This window comes from Tauraco erythrolophus, chromosome 16, assembly GCF_009769465.1.
Source record: "Tauraco erythrolophus isolate bTauEry1 chromosome 16, bTauEry1.pri, whole genome shotgun sequence".
Lineage (NCBI taxonomy): Eukaryota > Metazoa > Chordata > Aves > Musophagiformes > Musophagidae > Tauraco > Tauraco erythrolophus.
The window spans coordinates 209,509-234,481 of record NC_141480.1 but is presented as its reverse complement, the minus strand read 5'-3'; the positions used below and the strand labels follow the sequence as shown (position 1 = coordinate 234,481).

At 41.9% G+C, this 24,973-nt stretch overlaps 1 protein-coding gene across 1 annotated transcript; it reads right to left on the bottom strand.

Moving 5' to 3' along the window:
* Positions 1-543: 543 nt before the first annotated feature.
* Positions 544-9,151, bottom strand: CDC23 (cell division cycle 23). The gene is made up of 16 exons (XM_086621487.1): positions 9,030-9,151; positions 8,889-8,961; positions 7,892-8,029; positions 7,596-7,638; positions 7,164-7,269; positions 6,947-7,079; positions 5,573-5,750; positions 5,383-5,480; positions 5,081-5,162; positions 4,350-4,503; positions 4,076-4,195; positions 3,686-3,761; positions 3,315-3,376; positions 2,326-2,404; positions 2,121-2,240; positions 544-1,383 (listed from the first exon to the last, which is right to left on the bottom strand). Exons 1-16 carry the CDS (start codon positions 9,149-9,151, stop codon positions 1,213-1,215), a joined length of 1,755 nt encoding a protein of 584 aa, XP_086477613.1. The 3' UTR covers positions 544-1,212.
* Between the last annotated feature and the right edge of the window lie 15,822 nt (positions 9,152-24,973).

The following is a 24,973-nucleotide window of genomic DNA, read 5'->3' as shown; positions in this document are numbered from 1 at the left end:
TGTTCCTTACTCTGTTTGTGTATGTATGTGCATGTTCCAGTAGCGACCCTGAGTGGGACTGGCCAGCAAACACAAGAAACCCACAATCTGTAGACAAATTAGGTCCAGGGCTGGGACTGAACAAGATAGCCAAGGTCTAGAGATGGATACTGAAGAGATGTAAGATCATGGGCAGACACTGGAGAGATCAGACAATGACTTAAGTCATTGAAAGCACGTACATATGTTCCACTAGCAAACTTTAGGCAAGTAGGGACAGGATCAGACTACTTCTATGGTTTCTGTTTTAAGCAAGTGGTAAGGTATCTAAGGTATGGTCATGTCTGTAGTATGTGTGCATATGCATGCATCTTTGAAATTCACACTTAGCCTTACTATTGGCTGGGTGTGTGAAAAGGGACAAGCAGCAGCCCTGAAGGGGAGGAATTCCCTGCACCATACTGTCCACAAGATGTGGCAGTCCTTAACAAGATGATCCATTATGGTTCATCCAATTTCTTTTGCTACAGAACACAAGAAAGCTGCATCATAAAGAAGCCCAAGGACAGTAAATTAAACATTTGTTTTTTAATTGTGCTATCCCACTGGTTGCTTTTCTACTGAAAGCCACAGTATCTGTCAGATCCACAGGCAGAATGGCAAACAGCTGTCACCTGTGGTTACGTGGAATTCCTCTGACACGTCTCAGTTCTTCAGCATAGACATGGCACCTGTATCTAAGTGCCTCTTTCTACTGCTTTAGTGAAACATCTTCTGTGTAGTTCAAGACAAGCAAAGGACCTTACATAGCCAGGCAGGTAACAGTTTCTGATGTAGACAGCAACGATACCACTAAGAGGTCATCCAAAGAAGTTCAGTAAAGGCCAGAGGTTACAGGGCAGAATCAAACTTCAAATACATTTTAACTTAAGCAGACAAGCTCTTCCCAATCCCTCAGTTAGGAGTAGTCCTGTGTACTGGAATACATCTGCCCTCTGTCTGGAATGACTTGGTGAGAAGTACGGCAGGTTCTCACATCTCAACGTAGGCACTTTCACATAGGCTGCACCTTTGCCTGTTGGGGCACATCCATCTTCAGTTGTGGGCTCTCATCTCCTACCCTTCACGTGAAGGAAACAACAAACGTAGAAATTTCACTGGGAATAAATAAGTGGTTGCAAGCCCCATCTGCAATGTCACATTCAGTACAGAGGTTAGAAGTATCAGCATTGTTCATGGTGTTACAGAAGACAGATTGAGTGGGGAGACACGACGAGTGGGAGTGTTGTTGGCTGACAATGACGCAGGGAGGAAAAAGGGAGCAGCAATATCTGTGGATGAGGTTTCTCCCTGGTTGCGAAGCTGTAAGATCTGCCGCAGTAGAGCCTTTCCTTCTTCTCTAGTCTGAAAACAATTTGTAAAAAAACAAACAATATAGCTATGGATGGGTGATTTCTGGGTCAAATTCAGTATGTAAGCAGTATAAGTTACAGTAGCTTCTCATTCTGTAAGACTGCAAGCTATAAAAACCATCCTAATTTATTTTTTCTTCTGCTACTTAAAAATGTTAAGGTATGTCACCTTTTTTTTTTCTTTTACTTACCTGATTTGCGTGTTACTTGGGTATTTCAGACAGTGGTACCATCAACCACTGAAGCTATCTAAATATTCCAGCAAAAAGTAGATTGGAGAAGCTTCAAGTAAGCTAAATTCAGGTCCTCCAGAGTTCCAGACAGCTTTGTTAAAGACAGGCCAAACACCATGCGCTCATGGCTAGGGTCTACCACTAGACTGAAGTTAAAAATCTGAAACTGTCCACTTACAGATACAGAACATCTCAGAACACAGACACTATGGATTTTCAGCAGTCTTAAGACTGCCATGCAGAGCCTCAAATTCTTTTATTTAGTGAACACCAATGAGACACAGTAAAATTGAACCATCTACACCATATTCCATCATTTTAGTCAATCACAAGCAGCACTAGTGATCAGGTATACAACACTACCATTCAGGACGTTACCTGCGCAGCAGACAGTCCTCATTCCTTCAATAAAGGATTCTTTCTGCTCTGAGGGGAGCCAAGATCAAGGTCAGAGATCCCCTAAGAAAGAAACACCAAAGAGCGCGCAACTACTCACATCATTGAATGCGCAGCATTTCTGAGCACATGCTGAGGCTTCATCCCAGAGCTTACACTTGAAGTAGTACTGGGCCAGGTAACGAAAGGCAGTGCTGACCTCCAGGTGCTCCACTATCTCCTACAGCGAGAGAGGTAAAAATCATCACCCAAGGTACTTCCACACCATGTTTATGTCTCCTTTAATTCCCAAAATATCATCTTACCCCACAGGAATAGATATCCTGGATGTATTTGATATAGCACTGAGCTGCCTGTTCAGATTCATTCAGCTGTTCATGCAGCCTAGAAAAGGAGAAAAATGGGCCACTGGAACAAGACTGCACTGTCAAAGACCTTCTTGTCTATGACAAAGTACCTACTTAACCTGACCTGGACTAATGCCAGGTCTTTTCCTTCAGAATTTGCGAGGCATGCCCCTCATGGAAACAGATGATCCAGCTTAAGAACATTCACGTTACCAGGGAGGGAACCAGTCAGATACTAACTGTTAGAAGCAGTGACCACCAAAGCAAGAACCTTTGCTTACTCTTTTACATTTTAAAAGCTTTCAACAGACTTTTGCCATCCTAGTCTAACTGGCCATTTCCTCCAGCGCTCCTTCTTCCCGTTACATCCCAAAAGCCTTTGTACAGCAGCTTCATCTTTCACTTGCTCTTTTCCTTCCACTTCACTTTTTGCACTTCGTTACTTTATCCCTGCCAGAAATTAGTGCTGATGTCAGAATGTTCACATTTATTTCACATTAGACCCTTTCCCAATGTTCACATTTATTTCACATTAGACCCTTTCCCAATGTCACAATCGTATATTGGAGAAATTTAAAAAAAAAAATAAAAATCAATCCATCTACAGTTTTGTACATCATCTACCATCATGGATTGCTTTTAAGTTTCAACAAAACAAATACAATCGCTAGCACTGTCTGCTCAAATCACCGCAGGATTCAGAGGTCCCTTGCAACCCACACCATGCTATGATTTCCTCTAGTTATTCCGAGGGAAACTTTGCTAAAGCTGGACACCAGAATTTGCAGTCACTACAGACCTAACGATACCAGTTATTACACAGCTCCAAAAGTAACACTACCTAACAGCAATTCCACTGGTTTTGTATTTAGTATTTCATCACTAGGTATCAAAGCGCTAGTTGAATTTAACACAACATTGTCAGTCCAGCGGTAATGGATACTCACTTTGCCAGTTTTACCAGTGCCATTTTCTCCACATCTCCCACAGCGTAAGCTCTCCAATAGCACTACCAAGGAAGGAAAGTCAGTCAAGCACACCACAAAAACAACTCCAGCTCAGGACTCATGCAAGCCACTTAGAAAACTGCAAAGGGGCATGTACCATCTGTAGATGACTCTTCTTATTTATCATCTGCTCTAGTTACACTGCAGCAGAACTTCCCTGATTGTAACCACCAGAGAAATGATTTCAATAAGCCCCTAACAACATGCTATGTGCATTTTCGACAGCACTAGCAACACGGTTTTGCTGCAACTCCACCTAGTGTCCTAAGAGACATCCTAATGTCTTACTCCACACATCAGTTCTCACTTACCTTTTTAGCTTCCACCAACTGATTGAGTTTTTCATAGCATTCTCCTAGAGCAACCAGCATACGAGAATCATTTGGTCTGTAAAAGAGCAATTCTTAAATGTAGTTTACTGGACAGCCAGCTGATCTTGGGGTGGGGAGAAATAATCTACACCCAGCAGTGTCACTCATCCTCTCTTACACAGAGCATTAGCATTTCTCAGCATTTAACTGACAAAGCCTTTGTTAATTGCTAATACAACCAAAAGGATTTGTAATAGTGAGACTGCACAAATCACATAGCATTGATGTTCTTCTCCCTTCCCCAACTTAGTTCCTGTGTGCGAATTCCTTAGCTAGTAGCAACCACATCAGAGTGAACACCAATAAACATGGCTCTGTTCTCAACCTTACCTGAGTTGGTGGGCCCGTCTGTAGTAATAGAGACAGTAAAATGGCATTTTGAGGATTTCATAGGTTTGCCCCAAGCCATACCATGCTCTGTAGTCCCTTTTGTTCACCTCTATTGCATGTCTGTCAAAGAAAAGCAGAACAACTAGTCAGAAAGCAGTCAGGATCAAAATCTATAGATAGAGTCCAGCAAAAGATTAACAAGAAATAGAAGATACTACTTCAATCCTTATGTATGCAGAATCAAACACCATTTTGTGCAGTACATGAGTGATACCTATAAGCCTGGATAGCTGCAGACGTGTTCTTCATTTCCATATACTCATGTCCCATCAGTGTCCAGGCTCCCAGATAACGGGGGTTCAGTTTCAAGGCCCTCTGGAAATAGAGCGCTGCTTTTTCATGCTGGGAACGTAAGCTATAATAATTCCCTAAAGCAAAAGTCACAATATTTAAATAAATTAAAAAAAAACCAACAACGCAATCAACAAAAAAAAAGCAACCTGCAGAGAAGTAGAAAAAAGATGGAAGAGGTATCATCTACTACCTCCTAATTTAAATTGTAAAAAGACGGATCTGATTCAAACCTCAAGAGACTTAATAGCAGTCTGTTCTCCAGTGTTCTGGTCAATCCTTTTCCAGTTGTACTAATCAATTAAGATGCCACCCCATTTGCCTTAAAACTTATGTCATGATCTAACAAATGAATTTCCTGGTCCTGACACACAGTTATTTCCATTGGAGCTTCAAGACTATAAGGGGATTATGAGCTACACGGGTCTTCATAATGATTTCTTTAACTCCTTCCTGCACTGATAGTATTACAGCAACTCTTTCAGAGAAACGAGGCAAAGGGGTACTCTGTCATTTGGTCTGCTTTTTAGGCTGCCTGAACCCACATTCCCCAAGTGATAGCCTTGCTGGTTGATCATTTTCACAACTGTTTCTAAGATTTCCTCACACAGCTGCAGACAGCATAATAAGAACATGTGAAAAAGCTGCTCTCACCAATTACACAGCAGGTCTCAACACGATACTTGTCTATCTCGCAGAGATTGTGAGCCAGGTAGCTCAACTCAGGCTTCATGCTCTAGTGAAACAAAGAAATTAAAGTAACGAGAAAAGAAGGATGTTACAGTTTCAAAGAAAACCCAGGCAGTTAACAATACATATATTGCATCTGTTCCATGGAATTGTCAAGCAGAAAGCCTATATTCAGAGAGGCTGGACAGCACCAGCTGCTTTGACAGTGTTTAACATACCTCTGATAAATACCATGATTATGGACAGGCAAAAGAAAGAGTGCTTACCCTTACATATAGCAAGTTGGAGAAAGTGTCCATGTTTTCTATTCTGTAAGGATCTTGTTTCCTTAGCTCGTTAAAGATAGATAAAGCTTTGTCAATATCTGAAGAAAGAACAGCAGATGAGAGAACAATAACTATAAATGCCAAGTTTGCATTATGAGGCTCATTCCTACTAGTTAGGAGTGTCACTGACCTCGGATATTGTGGTAGGCAACTGCAATCTGAGAGATGATGTAAGTGCTTTTGGAAAATCCTGCATCAATGAGACTCTGATACTTCTGCAGAGCCTCTTCTATCAGCTGCAACTCTGTATAAATGTGTGCAAGAAAGAACTCTTTCATCCATGTATCTGGCAAGGACAGGAACTTCAACTAGCAAGAACCAAAGAAGAGGAGGAAGACATGACAATCAGTAGTATTCTAAGAGCCACCCGTGGCAAAGAATCCATTATCTTCCCTCCCATGATTTAGTAGCCAGTCTCGAGGTAGGAGGCTTTCCTGCATTCGCTTTCTTATACCATAACACCAGCTACAAAAGAGCAGCATTAGGACCAAGAATTAGTATCACGTTCTTCCACAGCAGAGATTACATAATGCCTATGAATTGAGAATACTGAAACAGGGAAGGAGCATTAAGACATCCAGTCTAAAAAGCAGTACAATATGGACCACATAATTCTATTTAGTCACTCCCAATCTATTCCTACGGCTGCTGAAACTGCAAAAAAATTGAAGCCATTTCATTTGTCAATCAGTGAAGAAACTACTGCCTTCAAACCTGACAGCATCTGGCTTCTCCTTCAGCCACTGGCCTTATTTCTGCATTAAATTCCTAAGTCCTTTGAAAGACTGTACTTTCTTCCTATGTTTGGACATCAATACCATATCACTATTTTTGATGAGCTAAGTGAAACTGACCCTGAATAATCTCATAAAAAATGCATTTCCCTTTTTCCGCAAATCAGTAAGGCTCTCTTCTGTGCCACCTCTACTTTTTTAAGTATTCCACTAGCCAGAACTGACTGAACTCCAGGAGTGGTTTCAAAATCCCATGCATAAAGAAAAACAATCTGTTTTGGTTTTATATCTAAGTTCAGTTATTTGATACAGTCCATCTCACGTGTGCAGCTTTGTATTCGACAAAAGGAACACCTACATTAGTGCTTTCATTTTAAAAGCAGTGATTCTATATACCATTTCAGGCCACCAAAAGTGCTCAATAACTATGGAACTAGAAGCAGACTGAATGAGAAGTATCTTAGGAGGATCTCCTTCATGTGACAAGGCAATACCCTCCTGACAACTACTTCAGAACATGTGAATTAGCCATTCCTTAAACCACTTTGTGGTTGAACGATAAAAAATTAGTCCTGCCTGTATAAAGATTCTTCAACTACAGCATGGCAAGCAATTAAGAAAAGGAGGCTTTAACAAGATAATTTACGATCCCGTCTTGCCTGATAAGAGTCTTTACAGAATAAAGCAGTTGGCAACATCAATCTTGTGGCAACTGAATCAGGTTAAACTCTGGAATTTGTTACCACATCTTGATATCTCCCAAGCTTTACCATCTCTTTATCCGTAATCAAGTTGCAGAGCTCCAGCCAGGCTCCCCAGTGCAAAGGCAGGACATGCGCAGCTTCAACAAACACGTCTATTGCTTCTTTCACCAGGTCCAGCTTCCGCAGCACGACACCGTACCTGTAAAGAAAGTTGGCAAGTCAATCAGAACCATAAACCCCTGCATATCCACACGAATACTTAGAAATGCAGGCAGACACTTACAGATAAAGGCCAAATCCATCCAGTTCCCGTGCTTTGTGTTTCTTGCTGAGCTCAACTCTCAATTCTCGTAGAGCTTCATTTTTCACCTGTCCTTTTTCCAGAGGTCCTGCATGAAGAGAAAGTGAAATAGCTAGCTTTCAGTCTAGAGTATTACCACAGCAATTACAAAGCCTGAGGTATATTCAGAATCATCACTGACATGACCTGGGGATTTCCCATCCTGTGATTATTGTCCTCTTTTAAAAAGAAAATAACTGAAAATCTGTAACCTGTATTAAGCCAACGAATTGAGAGAGAATGAAAGAAATCATGTTACAGCACACTATTATCCAAAAATTGAGGGAAAGCCATAAACCCAAGATGATTTATATGAAGAGGCGTTACTGGAAGCTTCATTACATTGTCCTGCGCTCCCTGACACTAGAGACTTACCCAAACTATCCACTGTCTCATCATCCTTCTTCTTTTCTCCTGACTGTGGAAAACAGAGGCAAATCAAGATTACATTGCAATACCGTATTCCTTATGTTTGCTGCAATGCCAGCAGCAGTATGCAAACTGAGTTTCCACAAACATCACAGTTTTAAAAATCTCCCTTCCCACCAAACATATAATTTGGATTTCTAGGTGGTCATTTGGAACAGAATAGGCAAAAAATAAGGTATGTCAGGGAGGGGTAGGAAGCAGAGAAGTGCAGCACCGGAAGGCAACTTTTCCTTCTATCTTACCAGGTATCTAGAGTACATATACAAGAAGTAAGCTTTCTGACTCTTGCAGCCCCGTAGAAAATAGGCAGCCCTGTCATATTCCTTTAGATCAAAGTAAGACTTGGCTAACGTGTAGGCATCCAGATCTCGAGCGTCCTCCTGCAGGGACACAGAAGAGTTTAAGACCTCACAAGCTCTGATGTGCTGCTTTAGGAAAATCAACTAGTTACAAACATATCAGTGAAACTTCTCTGAAAGCTAAAAACATAGCTTATTCCTCCTCAAAGATGCTTTGAGTACCATCAGAAAAGTGTCTCCGTTCCCTCACATGATCAGATTCCTAGTTCTCAAATAGTGAGTACAGACTGGTTAGAAACACTTAAACAGTGAGATTTCAGAAAACCAATTGTGACAAGCTGCCAGAAGGCAGGAATTGACTCTTCGAAGAGCATGAATGACCATAAATACATAAATAAGAAACGTACGCAGGAATTCCATATCAAACAATATTAATCCACTAACTTACATGAAAACATTTCCTTGGTAACTGTGCCTTGAAATGCACTTACGGCACGTTACACTGCTGTAATTTCTGTAGGCCCTACTGTGCACCTACAGAAGTGGGGATGGAGACACAACTGGTTTCTCTCGTATCCTAAGGAGGAGAAGTCTAACAGCATGACGCAATTTGTATTACAGTAAGTCTTGGCCTCAGCAAAGACGAAAAAAAAAAATAATTAAGCAGCACGATTTCGAATTTTGGTTACAGAGTATCTCATTTAGGGCACAGCAACACGTGACACAGAACGCTTCCATCTGGGAAAACACTCATCTCCGCCGGCCCCACCGCGCGGGACGGAACTTCCCCGCGCCGGCAGCCCCGGGGCGCCGAGCGCAGCCTCCGGCACGCGCGCTCCGAGACCGCCGGCCGTTCTTCCCTCCCTGGCTGCAGGCGGCGCTAAAAAGCAGCCCGCGGTCCCGCCGCGCGCCCCGCCGGGCCTCCCCCCGCCGCCCGTACCTCCGTGAGCGCGGGGGGCGGCGGCAGCTCTCCCGGCGGCAGCGGGTCCAAGGCGAAGGCGAGCTCGGCGGCCCTGCGGGGAGAGGCGCTCGTTAGCAAGGCGCGGCGGCGGCCGCGCCGGGGCCCGCCCGCGGCACTCACCACTTCCCGCTGTGCTGCAGGCCGCGCTCGCGGCTGCGCTCCGCCACGCTCAGCAGCTGCTTCTTGATCTCCCGCAGGTCCGAGAAGTCGCTGCTCGCCAGCCCCACCGCCACCGCCGCCATCCCGCCGGCGCGCCTCCCAGCCAATCACAGCCCCGCACACTGAGCGCCCTGCCGCTCTGAAGACGCGGCCTTCTCCTTGGATGAGCTCGAGAAGCCTCGCTCCCAATCACAGGAGGCGCCCTGAGGCCCTGACGCCTGATTGGCCAGTTGTCGCGGAGGCGCGTTCTCGCCACCGAGTGGTCCGCCGCGGTACCGGGGCCGAGAAGTACCCGTACCGAGAAGGGCCCGCAGCACCCGGCGGCACTGCCCCCCCCCCGCCGGGTGCTGCGGGGCCGCGGCCCGGTGCTGCGGGGCTGCCCTGCCCTGCCCGGCCCTGCCCGGCCCTGCCCTGCCCTGCCCTGCCCTGCCCTGCCCTGCCCTGCCCTGCCCTGCCCTGCCCGGCCCTGCCGCCGCCTCTGGCGGCCTCTGGCCGCGCCGCGCGGCCGGAACGTGTCGGAGCTGAGGCCGGGCTGTCCTGGCGCGCCCTGCGGCGCAGCCCGGGGGCTCGGGCCGCTCTCCGGGCCCGGCCTTTAGCCCGCGGCGCTGCCGCCGGGGTGTACACTACGGCCTGAGGAATGGGGAGCGGGCGCGGGGTCCCGCCGCCGCGGTGACCCCCGAGAAGCGGCGGCTCCCGGGGCTCCTTCGCCCCTGCTCTCCGTCTCGGGGCCGGGGCCCGTGAGGGGAAGAGTCTCCTTTTGGAGCGGGGAGGGGGAGTCACAGCAAAAGAAGATGCTTTGGGAAAGACTAAATGGAAGAGTTCGAAATGCTCCTTTACTTCCTGGAGGTGTGGGACTGTTTATCTTAGTGCCGGCCTTCCCTCCCCTTTTTCCGAGCTTTGTGGTTTGGTTTTAAGTAGTTTGCACCTGCTTTTTGCATGCGATGCGAACGTTATTATCTGTTTGGGCTTTGTGCCTTCCCACTAGGAGAGATAATTATCTTTCTTTTAACAGATGTCTGCACTGAGGTGCAGAAGCTAATGTTTTGTGAGGCTGGAGAGTGAGGAGAAACAAGGACCACAGAAATTTATATTGATTTACAGATTTAAATTAGATAGAAGGAAGACATTTTTTACAATGAGGTTGCCCAGAAGAGTTGTGGCTGGCCTATCCCTGGAGGTTCAAGGCCAGGCTGGATGGGGCTTTGAGCAACCTGGTGTAGTGGAGGGTGTCCCTGCCCATGGCAGGGGGGTTGGAGCTAAATGATCTTCCAGGTCCCTTGCAACCCAAACCGTTCTGTGGTTCTGTCGTCTTTCTGGGAGAAAGGCCTTTCAGGGATGTCTGAGAAAGCGTTAGTACCGTAATGAGACTTTTTGGAGGGCCTTTCCACAGTTAGCAGAAAATCTAATCCACTGCTGACAATGTTTCATTTATTTTGAATTTTCCCTCTCCTTTATGTAATTAAAACTTACCTGGTTTGAGTCTTAGAGTGGCAATGTCTGCTGTTGGATGAAAGCTGGGGACACAAGTCCAGTAACACTGAAGCGTCATAATAATTCTGAGAGCAGGAAACACCACCCTTTCTTGTTTCTGGTTGAGCAGTTCCTAGCTGACAGCAGAAATACCTGTTAGGTAGTGTCTCTGTGCTGCCTTGCCCTTGGGTTCTAGTCTTCAAGGTCATGTGATTGTTTCTTAATGGGGTGTTTCAATTTGGCTTGGCATTGATAACATCTCCTAACTTATTATCATTAGAAAGTTTTCACTCACATGCTGCTACTTCCTGTGCTAAAAATCATTTAAAAACTAAGTAGAATCAGAATACTGGTGTCTCAAGCCTGTACTTTTAACGCAGTATTTCCCTCTTCATTTCAGCCTCTATTTTCCTGTGGTGCTCTGGGAACTTCACTGGAATTACACTAGAATGTAATTTAACTTGATATCTTTTTTTATGGTATTTCATTCTAACGGTACAGAAATTTTAAGTGCTTGTTTTAGAATCATTGTGCTCCACAACTTTTTAAGCTTTTCCAGAAAGGTAATAATGCAGTTTTGTGATCATTCTAGTATCAGAATGTCAGCTTTACCTCTCTCTTTTGAAAGATAAATCAATAAAATACTGTGAAAATTAATTTTGCATATAATTTGCAGGTTACACTTTGATTTTTCTCTTTTTTTCTGATGGTAAAGGCAGTATATTCTCTGTATCATTAAAGTATCCTTCATTGTCACTTCTTTTATTACAGAAGTGACTTAGAATCAGAGGACCCAGTGTTTGAGCTGGCTGCAAGTTCACTATTAGTGAGTGTAAGTGATTAGCAATATGTCACCATATTTGTTTCATTATTATCATAATGAAAGATTTTTTTTTTTTGGTGGGCCACTGAATGTCGCTATTACTACACTGAATCCAGTTTGGATTCTAAGGCTACCACTGGCTTTCAGTGTGTTGACGATTACTGTGACAATCTCTTGGTTGTGACTGTGTTGATCTGGAATGAATTAATCTGGAGTAGCCTACTGAATTCCAGGTTATCAAGACAAGCAAAGGGCCTGGAGTGATGCGGTGGAATCACTGAGCAAAGGGCATGTGGTAATACGACAGGAAGGGATCACAGACCCAACAAAATGGGGCTTAAGTGAGGTCACCTCCGGCACTTGCAGGTCAGCAAGGAAGTACCTGAAAGGCACGGTTATAGGGCAATTCCCCAAACTTTTCCCAGGAACTCAACATGCTGTGGTGCTTTTCTAAAGTACCTGTACACCAAAATAAAGGTGGTTCCACAAAGGCTCACAGAAACAGGAATAGCCCATTTTGTTGTTTAAGTGGCAAATGATGGGTTCCTTATATCATGGTCTTTCAAGTAGAAAAAGCAAATTATTCCATTATTTGATGTCTGATTTTAATATTACATGTATTTTCCCTCTCAATTTTAGCCAAACACGTTGCAAGTTCAATTGTAGCTTTGACAGAAGATATTTCTACTTCTCTGCCAACCTATATATCCAAGATGTGACTAAAATCTTCTTTGTTCTTCCTGTTATTACAGAGATGAGTCCAGTCAACACAAAATGCAGGACTTACTTCTCATTCCCTCTCTCCTTGCCCTGCCTGAAAACACAGATGAAGAGAGACTAAGATTTTTATTTTTTTTTCCTCTGAAGGTAAATTTTGTTGTCCTTCCAGTCTCTTTTGTGTTCTCTGTATCTGGGGATTAGCTGTTCAAGTGGGTTGTTCTATACTCTTAGATTTTGTATTTGATATTTGTGTGATAATTGCATTGTTTTGATTTAAGGATGTTCAGTTTTCACAAGAATCCAATTAGTTTGTTTTTTGTGTGTGTGTGTGAGGTCTGTGAAGTAACTATCAAAATCTGTGTGTCTTCAGTTTTGGTCCCCCTGGGTGTTGCATTCTGGCTTCCTGGCTGGAAACTGTGATAATATGAGGTGCTGTATGAGATTTCGTTAAGAAATATGGAACCTTCTGCAAATGATGCACAAAGTACTACTTATTTAGATGCTTGCTGAAATCTAGGCAAAATACTCTTTATGTCGGGTTCCTGATGTGTACCACTTGGGCAGCTATGCTCTGGCTGTTCACGCGATTGCTCCTGAAGAGTGGCAGTTCTGACAGGTATGGCATCCTGAGCTGTTTAAGTGAGAAGACGTTTATTTTTTGGTACCCAGCCAGATGATTTGAGTGTCCGAATAGCTGTCACTGCCGTAGTTTGCCAGCTGCTGAAATTGTTATTTGTGGTTCCAACTGCTCAGCAGAAGGTGGCAGTTTGGGCTCTTTCCTGAAGCAGCAAGAAGAGGATGAAAGGGTACTTAATGGTGGCTAAGAGTTCAGTAATTCAATTGCTCAAGACTTGCTTCCTAATGAGAACTCATAATTCTTCCTGTCATGCCATTGTGTTATAGATGCATCTTTTAAGTGACACCCAGGGCTGGCTTTTAGAGCAGGGGACTAATTAAATCCTGTGTTCATGAAAACTAATAATATATTAGGGAGATACAGATTAACTTAGCTGCACTAACTGGGAGCTGTTGGAAGAGCAGGATTTGTTCACTGTGTCATTGCACAGCTACCTGGATGACACTGTCTCCAGTTCCTCACAGAAAAAGGGTAACAAAACCCAGGAAGGTCAGTGGTGGTGGGAGGGGAACTTATATCCATCATACATATCAATTGTGTAGATAGTTACTTTAAAAGCATTTTTTTTTCCCAGGGTTAAAATCTTCAAATTTACACCTGATGCTCAACAAAATCCAATGTAAGTGGCCTTTACCCAGTCAAGTGTCTTGCCTATACAGGGAATTTCATCTGTTGACAGTTAGAAAGAATCCAGAGTTGTGCATTGTCTGAATTCAACTTCTTTATTGTGATGCTATCAAACTGTACTTTTTAACTTGTTTAAAAATCAGCTATGATTACAGATTCTTGTATAATTTTACACTGAGAAATCTGATGTAATAAGAACTTATTTTCTACTGTTGGTTGTGTTCTCTATTTAGCACAGTTAATGCAACTCCTACTTTTGCTTGTTGTACAGTCTGCCAGGACATGGTTAAGGTTAGAGCTTGGAAACCGTGGGACCCTAAGATGTGAGGGAAACCACTATACTTGATTTACATTGAGACTGGAAAATAAACTCTTACAAACTGTGGTTGGTTTCAAAAGACAGGACATTGCCTGTCAGAAGTGAAAAAGGTTACCTTTTCATCAGCTGAAATTTTCATCAGCTCTGTGACACAGTTATTGAGTTCTTGAGTGTGGGATTACTTTTATTTGTTTAAGAGGACTCTTATCAAGCTTCTAATCCCATGGAGACAAGCTTTTCTTTCCAATATCCCTTATGTTTCTTCTTTCTAATAGTGTTTTTTCTTCCAGAAATGAGAGTTGTACTTCTGTCTGGACTGTATGTGTATGCTATGTTAGACCTCTTTAAGTGACCTTTGGTTATAAAAAAAAAAGAGAAAGGTAATATGAAACTTCTTAAACTGGCTATCCTAGAATTGGGTTTTGGATACTTGAATTGTACTATTTCAAGTGAATCATAGAATGGTTTGGGTTGGAAGGGACCTTAAAGATCATCCAGTTCCAACCCCCCGCCATGGGCAGGGACACCCTCCACTACACCAGGTTGCTCAAAGCCTCATCCAACCTGAAATTTAAAGGTAACTTCTTTAGAACTACAAACTTTGGTACATGTGCATATATGTGTATAAATATTCTGTCCATGTAGCAGTGAAGATGTTTCTCATTCTTCAAGACCAGGACATAGGTTACTAGGTGATACCATTTCAAAGACTGCACTAACACTGATGGAAGATCTTTGAACAATTTCCGCTTCTTGAGAAACTATACCTCAGAAGGCCTTAGTGTGATGACGGCATGTTTTTAAAGAAAATTCTTTCTCTGATAGAAAATGAGAATTTGGTAGGTGCTTGCCGTATTTTTGTAACTGTTTTGAGCAGAGTTCAGAAAGAGTTTGTTTGATCTGACCTTCTAGGATGCATTCTTAACAGCATGTGCAGTGAAGTGTTCAAACTGCTTCGTGCTCATGTGTGACATGGCACAAATAGGTACAATCTGTAGGTGCTATAAGTACAGCATTAATATGTAGATTTTTGCAAGAATCAGCAAGTCAGAGCAGTGAATTGATATGTGTATGTAGCTTCATTAGAAAGTGACCAAAATACCTGTTTATATTTTGACTTTCACTCTTTGCATTTGTAGAAGGTTCTTAATCGCAGATACACTCCTGGCCCATAGAGTAGAGATATATATAACCTTTGGTGTTAGTGGGAGGCCTTTTAGTGTGATTTAACTGTAGCCATATTATCAGCACAACTTGTAGCAGTTACAAAACTGCCAAATACTTGTCCCAAAACTGTATTTAATCTTTCCTTTGTGTTTTTTTCTAAATTGCAAGGCTTAAGTCTACAGCAGCTAGGCAGCCAAACATTTAGTCCTTTATGATGTTGTTTTTTCCCCCCTAATCAAAGGAAGAGTAAGATGGGAATGTATAAGACCAAAGTAAGTTCACTGGGAATAAAACTTGGCCGCTTTTTCTTTTTTATTTTTTAAAAAATACAGCCTTATTGGACATGTAGTGCATCTTGAGGAGCAGAAACATTTTAACTTCTGCGTATCAAAGTCAAAGCCATTACCAAATAAAACTGTAGTTCAGTTCCAAAATGATCATATAATCACACAACTGATAAGTCAGCCCTCTTTCTTGCTCTTGTTTTTAAGATCCAAGGTGTAATAGGTGTATGTTTGAAGAGATGATCTGCTTATTCTGCAGAAGTGTGTAAAATGGGTGTATAAAAAATTCTCACTTTAGAGGTCAGGTAGCACACAGGTGCAGTATCAGCTCTGCTAACAAAAATGGCATTAATTTTATGAACTTTGATGATCCATACTAAATTATCTGTTCTTGGTTTTAGGGACTTTGACATAAATTCAGTATGCACTAGCTTCATGGTTTGTTCTTAGTCTACTGGTATTGTAGAATTTAGTGAACAGAAATGGGGAGTATTTGGAAAAAACAAGAGTGCATATCATATAAGAACAGAGGGTCTTAAACGTATTACTAATAGAGGACGTTGCAAAACTAAGGAATAAATATTTGTGAGCAATCAGCAAGAGAGAACATGCATCCAAGAATCATTGAGTAGTTTGTTGAAGAGATTTTCGTCCCAAATATGTTATTTTTTCTTTAAATAAATAAAAAAATACTCTAATGCTGCTAATTTTTTAAGAAGGGCAAGCAGGAGAAACTTCCGTAGCTGACAGCGTCTTAGGCTTGCAGATCCATTGTAGGATCCTTGCATTATAATTCTATGCTTTAATGATGTTTTTTTTTGGAAGACAGTTGTTAGCAAGCTGTTCTGTTCTTTAAGATTACAGATTTAGTCAATAAAATCATCTTTAGTGAAGTAATATGGTTAGAACTCTGCAAGGTGTGTGAGTTTAAGATTTTGTACTTTTTTAAATTTTGTACTTTGAACAACATTAAATTTAACCACTTTTCTTTAGCCACCTTCTGTGGTTAAAGAAAACCCAACTGTTCAGACCTGTTTCGTAGCTGTTGAAGGGCATTGGTTATTCAAGAGGATGGCTTAAAGTACATCTTTACCAGGTTGAACAGCCTAATGCAGTTCCCCATTTTTATTGACAGTGTAAGATAAGCCAATGGTGTGTCATTCGCCAGCCTGTAAGTACTGAGAACAGGGTAATCAGAAGGGTACCCGGCTTACTTGGTAACCTGAGTGTGTTCAAATTAAATGTTTTAACTCGGCCAAGTGTAAAACTGTACATCTGAGTACACATAGCCTGCACCTGTAAAATAGGAAGGTATTCTGGAAAGCGTTGGCACTGAAAAGGGTTTGGGAGGTATGCATACAAGTGAAAGTGAATTTCTTCCGTGACACTGTAGCAAAACCAGGTAACATCAACTTTGGTATGTTTAACCACAAGTAAAAGTGCATGGAAGCAATGCAGGAAGCTGTCTCAAAGCCTGGGACACAATCCCTGTTCTGACAACTTTAACCTTTAAGCTCCGTGTTCTCTTTGCATAGAATTGTAGTAATTTACATTGGAGGAAATTTTGGTCATCAGGCCTAACCTTCAGAAAGTAGGACCACCTGTAAAGCAAGATCCAACTTCAAATTTATCTCTTTGTCTTCTTCATTTAACAAGGTGTGATTACTATTAGTAATGGAGCACAGAATATGATCTTTTTTCCTGCTGTTTGGTGCAGTGCTATCTACCCTGTGCCCTTAGGTGACAAACGGTGACAGAATACACTGCAGGGGAGGTGTGTAACTGCCCTGATTGAAAACAGACATGTCTTCATTACAGACATGATAGAATAATACCACTCACTGCAACATTTGTTTACTCTTTTTCATCAGAATCTAAATGACAGATACAGTGCAGATAGTCCTGGAAAGCACATAGTCCTTGTCCACAAAATTATATCATGTGTAGCAAGGCAGCAAGCTTTTGTACCTCACTGGTGCATCTGTGTTTTGTGTTACAGGGATTACCATGGTGTCCAAGAGGAGGACCTGGGGCTGTGATAGCCAATGGATTGAACATGGCTGTGGTACAATCTGCTCTGCCCCCCGGGACACTTCCACTGGTGGTGGACTAAGCAGCTAGATTTCATATTGCAGAAGATGAGTTGTGAGTGCCTGTTCTTTTCATGCTTGTCTTCTCTGCAAGGACAAAATGAGTAGCTGAGGGACAGTACTTTCTTAAACTGTCATTGGGCAAAAATCTTGAAATGAAATCTTAAAAATATCTGAACACCTTTAGTTTCCTTTGCCACGTTGCTCAGACTGCAGTTTCCTGATCCTTCTTCACCCACTCCAGACTGCTTTATCCTAATGCCTCTGTCATGCTCGTGGGAGCAATTATGCAGACATAGAATCAACTGGATTGGGAAACTGCTCTGGATTTAGACAAATTTTGTGTAACAAAGTGCTTTAGCTTTCAGCTGAATCACCTTGTCCAGCTTGTGGGGAGACCATAGGACTGCTTGTTTCGATGGCAAAAAGGCTACAGGAATGTATGGGAAGGATGAGACTGTACTTTGCAGTAGCAGTTTGGGCTTAGTTTGCATTCATTTCGTTTTGAAGCCATGTTTTTCATCTGCTAGTGAGAAGGCAGCGCTAGTTGTGAAGTATTTTATAGTATGGACATCTCTGTGCTTGGGGCTTATGGACTAAAAGAAGTATCAGATGGCAGTTGAGCTGAAACAGCTTCCTGCTGGAGCTGACCCAGTGGTTTGATTTGGCTATCACCCAGCTGGCTTGTAATTATCTAATTAAGGTTTAGGTCCTGCCTACCAAAGGCGGGCCATTTCCTCCTGGCTGTGGAAAATGCAATGGCATCCTTGGAGCTGCAGCCTGGGCTAGTGAGCAACAACTGGTGACCCCAACGTGATATCCTCACAAGAGACCCTGAAGACCATGACCCCGACTCCCTTGCCGGAGCCAGAGCCAAAAGAGCCAGAGCCGGAGCGAGAAGTCCTTTGATAAAGAAGGTAAAGCCGCTACCTCAAAAGAGGGAAGCGTGCTGGAGTCGGCATGAATGAATTGGGTCTCTGCTCACCGTAGAGCCTTCCTGAAAACAAAAAAAAAAAAACCTGTAAAACAAAAAGGGGGAATTATGGCTATCACCCAGCTGGCTTGTAATTATCTAATTAAGGTTTAGGCCCTGCCTACAAAAGGTGGGCCATTTCCTCCTGCCTGTGGAAGATGCAATGACATCCTTGGAGCTGCAGCCCAGGCTGGTGAGCAACAGTTTGATATGAAAAACTGTATTTTTCCTTGTGCAATTATAGCTTGCAAAGATCTGTGTAAGAACTACAGAAATGTATGTACTCTTGTATCCTGATCACATCAGGGTTATTTTAATTTTATTTGAAAGCACTGGTGCTATAATGCTGGATTGCTATAGACATTTTGAGCATCTGGTTCAAACACCATTAAGGCCTGGTTTTGTTAAGGTTACTTATTTTATGATTAATGTATTTTACATGTAAGGTAGTCTCTCTAATAGGAATTTCTCAGTGTTGCTAGAACCCTACAGGCCTTTGCATGTAGCTACAACAATCCTTGTGATTTGTCCTTTTGATCCATTGTCACAGGCTGCTAGCTTCATGCAATCACAAAGCATTCCTGCTCCAGAGGAAGTACTGAATTCTCTTGTGTGGAATGCAATGAGCCGTAATGAAAAAGTGTCTTAGAATAGTGTAGTGGAGTACTGACGGTTGTTTCTGTTGGTAATGCTACGTAAATGGTGGTGCTGGAACAACAATGTCAGAACATGTAGTAGCAGCAATGAGTTTACAGTAAATTGTCTTTTTTGGAAGTAAGGAGATATAAAACCATCTTCGGACCCAGAAGCTACTGTGAGAGGGTTAGAACTATTGCATTCTTTGTTAGCAGTATGTGCAAAATCAAGATGAGGAACATTTTGAAGCTGAGTAATGTGTTTAAGGGGTAGTTCGGAAAGCTTCTTTAACTTTCAGCAGTAATAATTTCATCAGCACCTGAAATAATTTCTCCTTTGATTTGCAGCAGGTAGCTGTTCTTCTTTCTATACTCTTTTTCGCCTGCTTTTCTGCTTCAAAACTGAATTCCGGGAAATCTGCCTATGACTCAAGTGATACAGCATTATGACGTCAGAGTAGGCTTTTATGTGTTGTCAGTAATGTCTTTTTTTCCTCTGTCTTGCTCAGACCTGAATTGCTTTCTTGGGAGGTTAGTTGAGATGAAATGACATAAAATTCCTCTGAGGACCCTGGAGTCATGCAGCAAAAGTGTTTACTGTGCCTGAATCACTTCTTTATATCTGAGAAATCCACTGACTCATGCCGTATATTTTCTTTTCTGGTTTTAAGGGATTTTATTTAATTGCAGCTTCTGATGAGCTTGAATGTAGTATCAGCTGTGCATGCATGATTAGCCCAAGTACTCTGAGGAGACCAGCGTGCACCATTTGCTTAGTGTATTGCCCACTAAGATCCCTAGATATTGCAGTGAAACTGTGAAGAACCATGCAGGTTCTTTCAAGAGCCTTCAGCTTGTTGCTAAACTGCAGTTCCTGACTTAATGGAGAATAGGCTTGCTCCCTTTTCAAGAGAACAAGTCAATTGTTTTAACCAGTTTTCAAAAATTACGGTTGGGCTGAATTGTAAGAACTGGATTAGTTTGATTGGATTGCATTCAGTGTGCTGCTGTGCATCCTGGAATAAGGAGGAGAAAGACTGGAGACAATATATTAAGTGTTGGTCTTCGTCTTGCAGGTGAGCAGTAGGAGTCTGTGACTGATGAGCAGCCCAGTCAGTACTGAGAAACTGCAGCCTGTTGTTCCACTGGCACTGCCATCTGACATACATCTGTGCTGTATGCTGAAAAGGTTAGTCCTGTGCCTTCCGTCCTTGTTTTGATGCTAATGATTGTAGACCTAGATGGTAATGAAAGAACTAATTGGGCTGCAAATCCACAGCTGCTTTTTCATGGGGCCACTGGAGTCAATATAAGATTGAGGAAAGCAAATGTGAGAAGGCAGAACCACCTTTTTCATCAGTAGTGAAAGCTTATGCTGGAAGAAGTAGAAGCTATTGATATGCAATGTTTTTTTTTCTCCCCTCTCCCTAGGAACTGAGCATGGAAGTAAAATAGTGGTCAAAGCTGCTGGTAGTTTTCTTAAGCATCACAACTTTGTTACTGAGCAAGTCAGTGCAGATTTCTAATGTCAGGAAACTTCTAAAACTTTCTGCAAATCCTTATTTCTTTGGTCTGTCCAGGCATTTTTTTCTTCTTTTTTCACTATACTTACTCTCCATTTGAGAAAAGAGGAGGATGTTTTAAGGTGATCAGCAATGTGTTACTATGTTTTAAGGCAGCAGCATTTTATACAAATTGGAGCAGTAATTTTGACCTTACTAAATGACTGGTACCCACAGCTCCTCCTGATTGTAAGCAGGACTTGTGATTGCTCAGCGCATCGCAAAAGCAGAATGCTCAGTAGCATTTCCCTTGTGCATTTATGAAACTGAGAGGATATGTTTAAAAGGAAGGATGTCATCATCAACTTGATCTTTTTAGATAAAACACAGTATTTCTCTAATTTTGAACCTTGATGTTGATTAATGTTTTCTGAATGCTTCATGAAGAAAAAAAAACAGTTCTTTAAATAGCTGCTATAAAACTAACTTCTCTCCAGCAAAAGAATGTTGTGACCGTTTTCTGCGTAACAGTTTCTGTGGGGCTAATGAAGGTATAGTGCAAAGTAGACCTGTATGTATTAGAGAACAAAAACAAACCAGAAGTGAACAGTTGACAAAAGGGTGTGATAGTTCCAAAAATGCTGAAGATGCTAGTACTCTGGATCCCCTTATAGAATTTACCTTGGAAGAAATGGCTTGTCTTGGTAGTTATGGGCAACTTGTGAGAGTTGATGAGCATCATCAATGCTCAAGAGCAGAAGTGTTAACTGTAGTGTCTGAGCAAGATGAAAGAATGAAAAGACTCATCTAGATTTGGTTTGGGTTGGTTTGTTGGTTGGTTGGTTGCTTTTGTTGCGTTTTTCAATAGCCATAGTAAATAAAAGTTCATCAGGTAAGTACATGGAGAATAGTTGACGAGTTTGTAAAGTGGAGCTTTTGAGTTGTATGTTGTCCTTTATGCTTACTGGAAAAAAATAGAGGGAATGTGACAGGAAGAAACTTGTATAAAACATGGGACCTTAGAAGGCTCTTTGGACTACTAGGAAAACCTTGATTTGTGAAATATTTCTGGTTCAGAAAAAGTCAAATAACAGTTAGGCTTGCTGAGCAAAGCGGGAGTTGTGCAAGACATGTCATGGTGTGGTACTTAGTAGTCTGTGACTTTTTTCTAGTAGACAAGTCTTTGTAGTTGGAAACAGTAAAGCTCTGTGGTCCCTCATGTGGCTCAGACACTGGACTGGAACACAGGACATCAGTTTGGGTACTGATTCTGTGTGTCATCTTGTTTGGATTTGGGTAAATTGCTTAATTTATGCTGTGATTGTAGAAGTGCAAAATTCACAGAATCACAGAGAACGGTTGAGGTTGGAAGGGACCTTTAGAGGTCGTCTGGTCCAACCTCCCTGCTCAAGCAGGTCCACCTAGAGCCACTTTGCCAGGACCATGTCCTGATGGCTTTTGAATATGTCCGAGGTGGGAGATCCACCACTCCTCTGGGTAAACTGTGCCAGCGCTTGGTCACATTCACAGTAAGAAGTGTTTCCTGATGTTCAGAGGAAACCTCCTGTGTTTCAGTTTCTGCCCATTGCCTCTTGTCCTGTCACGGGGCACTACCAAGAAGAGTCTTTCTCCATCCTTTTTGCACCCTCTCTTTGGGTATTCGTACCCATTGAAAAGATCCTCGTTTGAGCCTTCTCTTCTCCAGGCTAAGCAGCCCTGGCTCTCTCAGCCTTTCCTCACAGAAAAGATGCTCTAGTCTCTTCATCATCTTCGGGACCCTTTGTGGGACTCTCTCCAGTACTGAGGAGCCCAGAACTGAGCACAGCACTCCAGATGTGGCTTCACCAGGGCTGAGCAGAGGGGAGGGGTCACCTCCCTCAGCGTGCTGACAGTGCTCTTCCCAGTGGAGCCTGGGATGCCGTTTGCCTTGTGTGGCAAGGGCACACTGTTGGCTCGTGTTCAGCTTGATGTCCACCAAGATCCCCCAGTCCTTTTCTGCAAAGCAGCTTTCCAGCTGGGTGGCCCTCAGCATATATTGGTGCATGTATTAAAAAAGTAATTTTCTTTCTGCTTTCTTTCTGCCTGGTGTTAGAATAAAATTAAAACTGTTTTTTAGCAGGTTAGGTTGTACTGTGGTGGTGAGAAAATGAATTTTTATTAACTTTCCACTATAGTTGTGATGACTCCTCAAATTTTACCCACTCTTTTGGAATCTAATTATTTGTAAGCCTCGCTTAAGTGAAGAATTTCTGACAACGTTGTGAATATCCAAGTAAACAGCAACACTAGATTACAATGCTTTTATTACCTGTGTTAATTAGATTAAAATTCCTGATTTGTTAACTGAGCTGTACTGATTTAGATGGAAGATAAAGTAGTGCACATGTAGACTTCTACCATATGGATGAGTTGCTGCAAAAGTGGTTTCTGCTGTCACTGAATCTGATAGAAATGCAAAATGTATTTCCTTGATGTACCAGTGTATCATATTGGACATCCTGAGGAAAATGAAGTTAAATACTGAAGTGTGTTCTGCACGTAATTGACTTTATTTTCTTTAATTGAGAGTGATGCCGTTCTGAAACAGAATTTAGAACATCTAAACTGTCGAGTGCTAGCTGCGTTACGATGGGTTAGAAAGTCCAAGAAACCCAGTAGTGACTTCCATGACACATCTTGTTCCCAGTTAATTTTCCACAGGTCAAGAGAAATTGGGGTATTAAGGACCTTCAGTTTAACTGATGGTTTACCTCTGACACTGATATGTTGAGTGTTAGCTCAAGCCATTCAAGTACTAAATAATTTCTGTAATCCATACTTTTAAACTGTTTCTGAGAGAGTTTTGTGAATTCTGTCTAGATGCACAGGTTGTTAAAGTATTTTAAACATATGTACAGAATATGTCTCTTCTCCTCCCTTTTAAGAGCAAGAAATATAAAAACCCCCCAAACCCCACTAGATTAATGTAATGGAGATGCAACATAAGGGAATTTGTAGAGATGTTTTTAATGAAAGTAGATTACTTTGTTTTTCTTATCATCGTGAAAAGTTAGGATGACTCCCGATCATCGTGGAGTGCATATTAAAATACAACATTGTAAAAATTCCCAGTAACTATCTTGGTTCAGGAAAGGAAAATATCACTTTGTGTAAGTTTACTGCCAGTGGTATGGGATTTACTGTTTATTCTCATTCTGTTTTGTTAGGTGCTGACATGATCTGGAAGAACTTTTATGGCGCTTGATGCCTTCTCTTCCCAGGTTGTATAGTGGCATTTGGTCAGATGACTGTTAATGATTAAGTTAATAGTGATTTAAACTATTACTGCATCTCATCTGAAATATATCCCTTCATCTGCTGAAGGATGACAGTTGAACATACATTTTCCTCTCGTCTGTTCTAACTAAAACAGAATAGCTTAAATCACCATGGTGTTTCAGCGGACTGGAAATATGTAGCCATTTGAAGGATACTTGTGTTTTAAAATTGCTCTGTCTTGTCTGAAGTCACCTTCCCATACTGCTTATTATGCTGTCAGGGTAGATAAATAAGAAGATTATATATTTAAAGGCAAAGAGGAGACTTTTCATGCTCCCTGAACCAAGGCTTTCTGCCTAATTGAAAACTGAAACTAAATGAAGTGTATGTATTCCTGCTAAGTAAACTGATTTTTTTCTAGTAGTTTCACTTCAAGGAATGTTGGCGTCCTGTCCTCCTTCAGCCTCTTGGCCACTCTAATTGAGCTGAAAGAGGTCTGTTGGTACGTAGTTCATATGATTAATTCAGTTCTACAGACATATCAAATTAATAACGAGCACAGAAGGACCCAAAGAGAACTGATTCTAAGGGTCTGGAGTTTTCTGTGAGTGACAGGTATGATAAGCAGAGATGATTGGTCTGAATCCAGTCAGTTTATAAATGGAGTAGTCAGCACTGGTAGCATGTCACAAGAGTGTTAGTACAAGATTTATTCAAGGAACATTTAATTAAACTGGAAGGTAATGGAAGATAGAGTGTGTAGCTCTTCCATTATAGAAAGCACTACATTGCTTAGATGATTTATTACTGGGGAGAAATAATGTCTTCATATTTTTCCAGGGCACAATATAAAAGTGCTGTATAGCATTGGTGGCCCATGTGAAGAGTTTGGGGTACTGTTAGTTAAAAAGCATGTTTGACAAATACAACAAAAGTCAGTAGTGGAGCCATAGATTCCTTGTGTCAGTGTGTGTTCTGTGAATTGATAGGCATGACACTTCCTTAATATACTCTGTTGTGTCATAGTATCTTGTCCATTAAAATACTTTTATGGTTCCCCAGAAAGACCTGTTGTTCCTTTTTTCTTTTTTTTTTTTCCCTCCACCAGTGATTTGGGTTTTTGATGAGGAGAACTTGGGTGAATGTGCTGCTTGTCAGCTGGAGATTTACAGTGCTGCATATTTACGTTGCTGTTTGCTTCTATTGTGTTTGAAGTGTCAAAGCCCTAGGTCATACACATCTGTGTAGTGTGAACATGATCCTTTTTCTTTTAGTACTGTCCTCTCATAGATCTACTTGTTTCTTACCTTGTTAGATAAAATATTTCGGAGGAAAGGTTTGGCTTTCTTTTGTAGCATCCACTCTGTTGAGCAGGAAATTTGTAATGTAGCTGCTGTGTG